At 40.2% G+C, this 12,361-nt stretch overlaps 1 protein-coding gene across 2 annotated transcripts in view; it reads right to left on the bottom strand.

Moving 5' to 3' along the window:
- Nucleotides 1–5,521: 5,521 nt before the first annotated feature.
- Nucleotides 5,522–12,361, bottom strand: part of SPOPL (speckle type BTB/POZ protein like) — a 47,321-nt gene continuing 40,481 nt past the window's right edge. For both annotated transcript variants that reach the window (XM_044437941.1, XM_044437942.1), the window contains 4 exons: nucleotides 11,735–11,857; nucleotides 10,501–10,643; nucleotides 10,337–10,390; nucleotides 5,522–9,540 (listed from right to left, as the gene is read on the bottom strand). In XM_044437941.1, coding sequence (XP_044293876.1) covers nucleotides 9,396–9,540; nucleotides 10,337–10,390; nucleotides 10,501–10,643; nucleotides 11,735–11,857 — 465 coding nt within the window. In that variant the 3' untranslated portion in view covers nucleotides 5,522–9,395. The remainder of the gene's footprint in view (nucleotides 9,541–10,336; nucleotides 10,391–10,500; nucleotides 10,644–11,734; nucleotides 11,858–12,361) is intronic.

Genomic DNA, 12,361 nt, shown 5'->3' with positions numbered 1-12,361 from the left:
CAGCTTGTCAAAAGTAGGAGTCTGCGCTATTAATACCTAAAAGATAGGAAAAGATTTCATCTTCCCCTCCCTTGCTCCTCACCCCTATAGTACAATTTAAGTCCTTTTAAATATTTACTTCAAATTAGCAAGATCTGGCAGGGTATGTTTTTCCCCTCCTTAGTTGAGGGCAGTTATTGAAAATAAGTTTAAGAAATGTCTGTAAAACTTTGCTCAAGATGTAAACTGGAAGCCTCACTTGATAAGCAACTTGGCCAATAGAAATGCCCTAATCTAGAAGATGTATCACAGTAGTATCCATGCTCTGAATCTCAGTACAGCCCATCCTGGAACCTAAGATGAGCTCATGGGAGGACAGTTCCCTGTCTTCCTCTCCTTTGCAGCCCCCTGCATGCTCCCAAAAACCTCTGTGGTGGTGCCTCGGGGGTTCCTACTGAATAATGTGGATGGATGAGTGCTAGAAAAGGGAAATAGTATCATAGTACCCATCTTACACAGCCTAGGAGGCCCTCATCGCCAAGGTTCTACGAGAGTGAGGGGAGGCCACAAAGCCTCCGTAGTGGAGAACTTATCCTGGCCATTGTTTGGTAGGGAGGAATAGTGCTGAAATCTCTCTAGACTATCAGCACCTTCTTATACCATTCATGCAGGCATCTTTCTATCTTGTTTCACTTCACATTAATATGAAGTCATTAGAAGAACTAATCCCGAGTTTAAGTTGCCAGCATTATAAGGACGACAGCCAGCTCTTTTGCTCTTTGCAAAGTTGCGGTTGATGCTCTTGAAGTTTTCCTGACTTCATGGCGGACTGATCGAAGATGTTGGGGAAACCAGCAAAGCTTTCCAATGAGTTTGGATTCCTGTTAGCCTAACTAGGGATTGTGCAGCAGATCGACTTTTTCCAAGTCACACAGGTTCTGTGGACTTGTGGACAGGTTTTTCATGCAGGGGCTGAATTAAGTAGAACAAAATTCTGCTGAAAACCACAAATCTATTAACAGCAGCCAGAACGGAAGATGTTTGACCAGTCTTCTGTACATCCCCAGTCAAGGATAAATAAGCTGCGATTCAATCCAGTAGAAAGATGGAGATGGAGCTGGCCAGTCAGGCTAAGTGCGAACTTGCTCTGGAAGGGGCTGCTCTTCCCCAGAAAGGTCAGTCTAGGGTTAGGGTTTCCATATGTTGGGTTCCATATGTTGTCCCTGGATTTCTAGAAGGCAACATACTGCAGTATGTTAGCTGCAATTTTTGCTGCTCTAATCTGATCTATCATCCATGCCATGGTCACACTGAAGTTAGGGAGGGTTCTACCTAGTGCTACTTTTTAAGAGTAGCCAGTAGCTTCAATAGGGGCAAAATGTGGCAGGGAGTCTGCAAGGCAGTGCAATACTTCTCCAGAACTGATTGCATTCATTATCCACTGTTTTCGGGGCTCATTCCAAGCTTGGCTTTAACTTTTCAAACCCTCAGCGACATAGAGGCTGGCTATCTTAGCCTGCTGACTTGCTACAGCCCTGTCAGGTTATAAAGCTATGCCACAGAGGCCCTTCTGAGAGTATCGTTAGTCAAGAAATGCCACTTGATGGGCATAGGTGGGTTGCTCCCAAACAGTGAGGTGTGGATCCCTCGGCACTGTCCTTGGTCCCCACTGTCTCTCCTTTTATAAAGGTATGTCAAGACACATTTTTACACTTGACCTTTAAAATGGTTTTTAATAGATGTATCATCATTTTAATGGGGGTCTTACTGATCATTTCAATGTTTATATAATTATTGCTTTGAGCTATTGTGCTCTGCCTTGGTTATTTGTACCCTTAAGTCTGGGAAGGACAGCAGCACAATGGCAGAATGTATGCATCACATGCAGAATGCTTCCAGTTAAAAGCCCCATAGGGAAGAACTTTCTCCCAGATCCTTCCGAAAGCTTGGCCAGTTGGAGCAGTGAAAGCTGGGCTAAATGGATGAGGCATCTGATCAGGTTTGAGGCCAATTCCTATGTTTAGCTTAGCATTTAGTGTGTGCCAGACTTAAAAGTAGAGTGACTTTGGGCCAAGCACAGACTCTCAGCCCAACCTACCTCACAGGGTTGCCATTGTGAGAATAAGATTGGGGGGAAGAAGAGAAATATGTATGCCACCTTAAATTCTTCTGAAGAAAAAGGGGCATAATGTAAACTGGATAAACAAATAGCAAATAGAATAGAATAAAGCTCTTGACTGCAGACATAGCATCATGAAAGCATACTTATCCGGAACTGACTTGGCTCACAAATCCTACCACAGGATCTTGAATTGGCCTTTCTGGGTCCCATTCGTTTTGCCCCATTCAGTGCTGCAAGAACCCAGCTTGGTCCCAAAGCATGTCTATGGAAGTCACACAGAGCGGGTTCACCAGTCATCGATGGTTCTGGTTCAGCAGCAGCTACTGATTGCTATTGTTGGTTGTTGTGTTGCCCAAACCCAATCTTAGTGACAAACGGTTGTGGTTGTAACCACAATGAGACACGAGATGGTGTGGAGTTTGTCCCAGCAATAATTGCTTGTTGTGTCATTTGAACTCAGCCACGCAGCCAGCCAGGGACACTGCTGTCAGCTGCCCCCACTTGGGCACAGGTGTCGGAGGTGCCCTGCCTCCTGCTACCTCCTGCCTGTGAGATCTGCTCTTGCGCAGGAAGTAAGAACAGGCAACTGGTACAGTGGGGCTGCCCCATTCTTGGTCTATTTGTTGCTATATACGGTCATTTCCGACTTACGACAACCCTATAAAACTGAGCCCTATAAAATGTCCTCTCCTTGACAGTCCTGCTCACCTCTTGCAAACTCAGGGCTGTGGATTCTTTTATGGGATTGATCCAACTCTTAGTTGCTCTTCTCTTCTTCTGTCTTCAACTTTCCCCAGCATGATTGGCTTCTCCAGGAAGTCTTGCCTTGTCATGATGTGACTTGATATGATCCAGGACTCACTCCAGTATAATAAGAATGGATCTCCAAAGCATGGAATATTATGATGGTGCAAGCAACTTTTGCCAGGTTTGCAAGTCTAAAATACAGGAGACTCTCTCCTCTTTTTAAGAAAGATGGTTGTATTTTTTCATACAGTAATTGCCCATCTAGGAAAGCAGAGGTTTCCAGCACTATAAATGCATTTCCTTATAAAGCTGTGTGTGAACTGATGTTCTCCTAGGAACCTTTGATCACAAACACATATATGCTCCTCTCTCCCACCAATATAACCTTATGAAGCTCATACTGAGTTGAAAGTCTTGTGAATCAATTCAGTCCACTGATGCACAACAACAAAGCTGCTGTGTAGTTTGCATCTGCTTGGTTATCTTTGCAAAGGGGTCCAAGAAAGATAACTGTAAAAAACACATTGCAACATAAAAACCCATACTTTCAGGTGGTGTGAGACTTCCTGGACTGTACTGGAAACAGAAATATCTAGATCTAAATCCAGATCTAGATGTGAGAGTTGGACAGCTGTGCCCTGTCACCATTTTCTCCCTGTAGGACTTCATTCCCTTACTGTGCGGTCTCCTTCCAACCTCTGTTATCACCGACAGTGACTGGGGCGTGCCGACCTGCTGCCATATTTGAGTATGCCTGCCAGCTCTCTTTCACTTAGGCAACAGGCAGGTAGCTCAGACCTCTAGGAAGCTCTGCTTCGTTTCCAGAATTGTCGCTGCAAAGGTTTGCAGAGAGAGACACCCTTCATGTGTAGAGCAACTATTCTTGGGTTGTCCCTTATCATTCTTCCCAAGTCTAATGAAGAAAAACTTGAGGAAAGGTACCAAGAGGATTGCCTGGGTTGCTTCCCTTGTGAGTATAGTGTGTGTGTGTGTGTGGGGGGGGGCTCCTGAAAACCCTTTGCTATCTCATTTTGTATGGGGTTTAACCTGGCATTCAAGAGGTGTAAGAGGGCATGCAGGCTTTGCCAGTAGCTTTCAACACCTTGCTATTCCCTTACCCTTTCTAAAAATACCCTTCCATTTTTCAGTGTCTTTGTACACTGTGCAGTGGCTGCTGCCTCTATGGATTTAGGATATTGCTTTAATGTGTTGCTGCAAAATTCTCCAACTCCCTCTTTCCAACCTTCTGGATTACACCCATGATCGCAAAAGTTAATTCCTTGGTTTTCTGTCAGCTGATTGTTTCTTTTTCTCTGCCTTCTGTGACCCATTCAGCTGAAATAGGCTTCAACTGCCACTGACTAGTATGCTATTGACAAGGCTATAATGTATTGTAAGCTACAGGTCAGGGATTTCGTATATTAATGCCCCCATTCCTTTAGATCAGAAAGTGTGGAAAGCTAGGAGAATTGTTGAGATTCCTCTCCTTCACTTGAGGTTATCTGTGTGGGTCAAAAGAACATTTGACACAAACTTCTGAAGGCAAAAACAATGGAAAACATGCACAAATGTTTCAATTGCCATTTTTCTGGGAAGGGAAGTCTGTAACAAAAATGGCTTGAAGAAATGCGCAAATGCATTAAATTAATTGCAGTTCTTAAACATGCATTTTTAAAATATCAGTCCTAAGACTAGAAAGGAAAATCAGCCTTACATTCAGTAACTGCAGCATCTTGAAAATTTTCCAGAACAGTTTAGTATTTAAAATAGATTTCTATTCATATTAATGTTTGATCTTGAAGGTAACAGTTTGTTGAATATAAATGAAATTGTAGAATATGAATATGCTACAAATGCACAGAAAAAACAAACTGAAAGTGTTAATCACATGGACTCTTACTTCCTGCATATGGTATGGCACCTCAATTTGCTCATATTATTCAGTTTTCCAAGCCTTGCTTTCTCACTGCTGATTAATCTGTTTTTCCATAATTTTTAGGGTCTGTTCAATTTTAAACTAAAACCTTTACTGGATTTTAAATTTATCCCTATTTGCCACACCAGATTTCTGATTCAGATATGAACCCTAGTAATTCTAGAGTAAAAAGAAAAAGATGCAGCTGCTTAGACGCACATTTAAATTGCCTGCTCATGCCCTGAATCGCTATTCTCAAAGCAGTGTCCATCACACTGACTAGGCCATTCAATTTATCCTAGCTGGCAATCAAACTAGCCAAGAAGGACCATGCTGGGAATGACATATTGTGGCCTGGACTTTTCCAATGTCTTGACTCAGGTGAAATTAACTGTAACTCATCTGAACAAATGTGACTAGCAAAACCCAATTTGGCTTGCTTTAATATGTGATTCCTTGCTTTTTATGGGATCCCTTATGCCACTTGCTACAAAGAAACTGATTTTATAATGTGACATACTATCCATCTTTCCAAAACTTGTATGAATGTAAGGTATTTAAAAAAGATGATCTTGGGCACCAGATGTCTACCAAATGATCACTTCCAACTACAAGCAGTTTTCTATTAGGCTGTGAATAAATAAAATGGCAAAGCACACACTGAAAAATGTTATGATTATGTCTGCTGATGTGACTGTATCTCAAGGGAAATTACTTTGCGTGGCAAGATTGGTGTCCAAAAACAAGTTCCACAGAAGTTTTCTGAATAAGTAACAACTTTATTGTAACTTGATGTCCTGAAATGCAAAAATATTTTCAGCAACAAGGTACAAAAAGTATTTCACTGTTAACATCAGGCGGATATAAAAGGCGGGATGGCTTGATGCAAGTGTTTTAACATGATAGGTAATGTGAATAACTTCTAACTAAGACCAGGTTGAAGTTCTTCCAATGCTTAGATTCTAGAACAGGACTCAAAAATAAACCTTCATTCTGACATATCAAAATCCAGAATTAACTAGATTACAGAGTATGATTAACACAAACCACAGCAAACACTGACAAAAATAATGAGTGTCCATTTCAGAGAAAGTCCATTTGCTGCAAGCAGGAAGCAAGGAAACCAATGCAGTTATGTTGTGTACCAAAATAAACTCCTTACAAGTTCATAGGAAGCATAAAGAAGATTCAATCAGCCCAGCCAACAAAAATTTATCTTGGTGTAAACATCCAATATTTTAAGTCATACTTTATAACCTAAAACAAAAATCTCCAAAATGGTTACCCTGACATTTTCTATACGAACTTTACTAGCACAATACATAGCCTTGCCTTAAGGAACTGCTCTTTGATAAGAGGACCAACATGCGGCCTGCACCTTGCATTACTCACTGAAGGCAGACATAATCAAGAAATCACTGCCATCCCACACTTCTAGAATCACCAAAAAGCCACACACAAAAATGAAGTCTTCCTCATGTTAATAACCTTATTTTAGGACCCAGAGTCCACAGGAATGCCTGCAAAGATTCACAAGAAAATCTCTCTCTGAAAAAAAAAAAAAAAGCCTCTGTAGCTTCTGAAGATGAACACATTGATGAACATATACCACTCTATTCTGCATTCAGAACTTCCTTATGTATCAGGTCCTCTAGCTTCCTTGGCAATTTTCAAATCTTCTTCCACCCTCACCTTGCATTTTAAAAAGGCACTATGCATTCATACTCTAGCATGCAGTAAACGGACTGTCAAAATATGGATGACTTACTGGAAAAAATGCTGTCACGTAAGTTATTTAAGTGGAACCTCTTCCACTTAAACAGCAAACTGAGTCCTATTTTTTTTTTAATTGGAAAACAAATCTTTGTTAAAAACCCATTGCACAACACATGCAGGGTGCTCCCTTAGAGAAAAAGTTCGACAGTGATGGCTGATGGGTACTGAGGGGACAGAATTGGCAAGCCAAGTATGGCACTTAGATAATTATGCTGAAAATCCTGTTAAGTGGGCTGTTCCCTAACCCTTCCAAATTTCCAGTTTTCAGCTCAAAAATACATCTGTAAATAGAGTTTTCCACCTGCAGTACATTTACATCTATAATATACTTTATGAGAACAGGGAAAATAAAAGCAACTTGCAGTGACTTGGAGCAAACTGTTCTTGCCATCTCTTTTGGAAATATGAGATCACCATGTGGTTCAACTAAAGGAAAAAGATGAATTAGTGCACCCACTGGATAGACCAACATTTCACTCTTTTTGTGTCTTTTTATAGCCAATGGATAAAATAATACAGTAGATCAACAGTTGTGATCAGCTGGTAATGTCAAAATTAACAAGGTGTCTACCATACAATATAAGTGGCATTTTATAGAGTAGTAGATATTCTTACAGCACGGTGTTTGATATTTTTGGTACAAAATGTGCTATCAAGCTTTTTAAAAACCTTTAAACAAAATGTTTTATGGTGTTCAACGTGATTGCTATATCTACTCATATCAGAACAGGCTGAAATTGGACAATTACAGTATTAAATATTCAAGTCACTTTGTATATTATAGCTGCAACTTTCAAGATGTGAGGTTGCTTATCATTTGTTACATTGCAGCAGAAGTTTCTCTCTCATGGAGGGACACACATTCTTCTACCTTACCTGAAAACATGTGCAAGACCTTAATTTAAGGAGAAACTTCTGATACATGTCAAAAGCTATGATGCATTTCTGGAAAGAATGCCTCTGTACCACTTCGGTTCACTGAATATTTAGGCCCACTGAAACCACCAGGAGTGCAACTGAAATGGCCCATCTAACCATGTCACAAGGATGCCAGTCCAAAGCATGTCCTGACCTCACTGCAAAGAACATGGGTGTGTTTCAAGCTTTTGCACAGTGCTGGCTTGGGGGTATTTCTCTTGTCCCTAATCGTTCTTAAAGATGTTCTTAGTCAAAGTAATAGTTTGGAATAAATATGCTCCGGATCATTCAACATGTCAGGAAAGGTGACATCTTTTGAGAAGCTAAAGAAATCTTTATGGACTAAGTATGTGAAACTAATGGGCCAACTAAAATTTTCAGTTGCAAAATTCAGAGGAATTCCCTTTTCTTGGGACTAAATGCATTTTTCTCACGCAACAGATACAGCACATCACCATACTTAAAATAAAATTCAAACATAGTAAGTCAAGAAACCTTTACAATGTGCACTGCTGCAGACAAATCCTCCCAATTGTAAACAACAATTGCTAGCAAACACACGGGAAGTGGTGGCATTAAAGCTAAGGTCTGTATAATAAAAAGACTGGCCCATTACAAGCAGTTTACAGGTTGTTATATCCTTTTCACATTATGCAGAATTTCAATACCATCCACAATGCTAGTACAATAACGAATGCTAAAAACAGCAAGTCAGTGCTTACAAATACTGACATTTCAGACTTCTATTCTTCCTGCTAAGTGTGTGTCTGTGCAACTTCCACTAGTGTGAACAGGCTTGTGCGTACACACACTAAGGGAACATAGTTAAGCTTGCTCAAAGTGTGAAAATAGAATGGATTCTAACATGAACACTTAAGATATTCACTTTGAATCAACATCTCCAAAGTCATGCTTTCCTTGTTTGCAGTAACAAAACTAAATCCCATGTGGCTGTGGGCATCTTAATGTATTTCAAAAGTTAGGCCACAATTACTGTACCATATTTATCAAAACCAAAATATATATGTACCACACAACATACAAAAGTTACACATTAAAAGTGCATACTGAGAATCCATAATTTGGCCCATTTCTGAAATTTACATTTGGTCATTCTTATGCATCCTTGATCTTCCACGAATCCCACTTGAGAAATAACCATTTTCTCCCCAGCACATTTCACTTAATTCTTCTCCATTCCAACTTTCGTTCTGGTTCAGTACAACGTAAAATAGCAATGGATCACAAAGCAACACAGGCCAAAAGGGTTACTGTGTATGTCTTTTCACACTTGATGGAGACACTCTCATGGTAAGCATTTACAAATTCTAGTAAAATACATTTCTGGGCCAAGACATTGCATATTTCCCTCACTCACCTGAACCAATGAAAAATAAATTATATTCAGAGCAGTATATTGCCACAGCATGTCTGACTGCACCCTCTGAAGGTGGGCAGATGCACTCTTCATACAGTACTTGGACTGGAGTGCTTGTTGACCACTAACACAATTAATGAGAGGCTAGTTGAAACCTTCCAGTTACCACAAGACCAAATGATAATCTTCATTCTGGGATTTAAAAAAAGTAAAGGAAAAGAGGAAGATCCCTTTCAAGAACTGTCTTCATTTATCAGCATTACTGCATTATGGAGCTAGTGCAATCCTACATGGCCGAGTCAAAATGACGAGGCACCATTTAAAAAACAAAAACAAGAAAATCACAAATGAACTAGAGTAGTTGACGTTAAGGCCTTTCAGTGAACTGGAGAGTTATCAGTCTAATTTAAAGCTGATTATTTAAACCATAAAGTATCCATTCTTAAAAGCTTTCAAGTTCTGTTCTGCGGACAGGGGTAGCATATTCTGGCAGATGGTTTGTAAAAACCCCTCTGGACATGAATGAGGAGTTATTAATTTTCTATAGTTCATGGAAGATTTCATGACTGTTTTAGTCGTTTGCGGGGAATGCCAAACTGTGGACACTGTGCAGATGCTAGTGCTCGAAAGGCCTCAGCTACTAAATGGGGATGAGAGTGGATCATCGACTTCCAGCCTGCTGTTTCCATTATGTCTGTTGCTTGGCTGTAAATAAAATAAATTGACAAGAATCAGGTTCATGTTTAAAGCCAAATAAGACAACTGTTTGAGGAAGTAGCTGAGACTGTCTGTGATTGCAAACTTGTACACACTTTGTAAGTGCCAAATAACTGAAGAACTTACTTCTGAGTAAGCATGCTTAGGAATATTAGGTAAGGAACATTTTCCCAAAGGTTTCACAAACAGAATGCTTGGCAGCAAAGGACAATCCAAAAGAGTAATCTATCTCCGTGACCAACAAAACAGAATGAACTGAGAAATGTTTATTGCTGAATTTAGTCTCTTTGCTGTGGCATGATAATTCAAATTATGATTCCAAAAGCTGTCTTTAAGATCTTAGACAGCTGGGAATCTTGTTTAGGATTTCAGCAAATATGTTCTACTGTTCCAGATGAACATTAAAGAAATATCCTTTATGATTATTTGAAACATTACATTTACCATATCAAAATAATAGAAGATATTCTCTGCTAATTTCAGTGTCCTATCTATGAGGAAATAAGTGTCTCAGTTTATCACATAATTGTTTTTTTAATCTGCTTTATAGATATTGATGAGCATTCGAAAGTGGACAAAAAGGGAGAAATCAGTAACTGAATTTTGTCTTTATTTCCCTTGCAACAGAAAAATGGGAGCAAATCCTTATGAATATGGATGCTTATGTGGTAGAAAGCTTTAATTATTGATATTTGGTATTGTTTATTCTGTTTTGTTATAACTCAGAGTCAAGACAACAAACACCTGATTATGCACAGCTTTGATGTGTGACCAGTGTACGTACTTGCTGTTCCAGTTTTTCCCATCTTTACAACCAAGTTGCCTAAGGACACTGCACCTGTAGCACGAGGAAGTATCCAGAGATTAATTCTGGTGAGATCTCAATTCAAAGAATGAAAAAAAAAATTGAAATACGAGAGAATGTGTGCAATCAAGCTGATTACATACCTGTTAATGAAATCTATTGCTTGTGCTTTCAACTGTTCTGCACTGTGCAAATCTGCGAGAATCAAGATGTCTGCAACATTTTCTACTGAGAGGTTACTACACAGAGCTTCTTCACACATGATCTTCAGCCGTTCCAGTGCATACTAATGAAAGAGCGAGAGGGAGGGTGGATGAGGGAGAGAGCTCATTCTTATTCTTTCTCTTTCTATTGTAGTCTCAAAAATAAATGTCATACACCTGCCAGGAACTAGGAAGTACTGGATTCCTCACAAAGTATTGCCAGCAGCTTTCAATTAATGGATCTTGCCAACCACAAACACCTACCTGCTCATTAATGTACAAGAGAAGAGGAAGCAGTGTCAGCTGGCCATGTCTTACAGTGGTCGCATCTGTGGTGTTTAGTATTCAGGAAGAAACCAAGGTCGCTTATATGGTCCTGAATGGCCAAGACTGTGCCTGCCTTTCCTGCAGGAGCAGGCCTGTGATCACGCACACCTTCCCTGCACAAAAACAACTGCGATCGTGGCCATCTCTCCACTCGGGGGGTGGAGGGGAGATGGCTGCGATCTTGGTTGCCACCCAATGTGAGTTCGCGACCCAAGTCAAAATTTAAATGACGCTTTTGTTCGGGACTCGATTTATTTGTGAACCAAGGCGTTCGTGAGCCGAGGTACCACTGTAATAAGGACTCACTTAAAGCAGCCAAATCTCTTCTTTGTATCTTGCCATTGTCTTGAAACTGGCTGGCAAGTAATAGATCGACAGGTATCTAAGACTGGCAGTGTCATGCTGTCATACCAGGAACACTGACTAGTCTTTCTTAATGCAACACCCACTTCTAGAATAGCATAAGTCAGAGAGCTTCCTCCAAGCGCTCTGCTGAGCTGCTCCACTTCTGTGAGAGCTATTTTAACTTTTCCTGGTTGTGCCAGCCAGCACCATTCATTCTGCTTGCAGTCGTTCTAGGTGCACTGCAGCAGGATTGGATAGCCTTCCAAATCAGTGCAGGGAAGTAGCTGTCACTCAGGTTGTAAAGAGGGTCACTCCGCTCTCCAAAGAAACATACCCAGAAGGCTGGAAAAAAACCATTTGGCTAACTGCACAATCGATTTCTGTACAATTCCTCAATCTCATACACTTTAACAAATTACAACTGCATTTAAAATGATGTAACAGTCCAAAATAAGCACCTTCAAAGGTTTTGTTTAAATGAGATGCCAGGCTAAGTACTTACTTTGTCTGCTGCCGCCAACAAGCTGTCAGCCATTTTATCAAGGTTTGGAGCTTTCCCTGTATAAATGAATCTCATCATCTCTTTAAAAACTTCAGGGTCTACATCATTTATTTCTACGCGATTCTGTTACACACAACAGAAACATTTTGTCACAATGCGGAATTAAAATCTACCTATATGGTATTAATTCTGAACACTTTAATGCCAATACATATTTCGGCACCCATTATGATAAGTGAGGATCCTTAACTAACTTGAAGGTTGGTACATTCAAAAATGTGAGACCCCAGCTCTTTCTCTTTATATATAACTGGTTGGTTCTCCAATTCTGCACACATCTCAAAGACATCTCATTTGCAGCATGCTGAACAACAGAAACAGAGATACATGGAACTAAATGCTGCAATCCTAGGCACACAGCATGGTGATAGCTCCCACTGAGTACAGTGTGACTTGGTTCTAAGTAAACACACTTAGGATTGTTCTGTGAGAGTGATACATCTAACGCTTCTGAATGCAGAGGTTATAAATATTCTTCTTTATTCTATGTATCCAGTAAGAAGTTCCTTCTTCCATTCACATTCTAGTGCACCTGCATTTGGCTGAAACACCAGTTTTATTTAAATG

Source organism: Varanus komodoensis, unplaced genomic scaffold, assembly GCF_004798865.1.
Source record: "Varanus komodoensis strain SLA01 unplaced genomic scaffold, ASM479886v1 scaffold32, whole genome shotgun sequence".
Taxonomy (NCBI): domain Eukaryota; kingdom Metazoa; phylum Chordata; class Lepidosauria; order Squamata; family Varanidae; genus Varanus; species Varanus komodoensis.
Note: the sequence above shows the minus strand (reverse complement) of the source record. Positions and strands in the feature narration are given on the sequence as shown.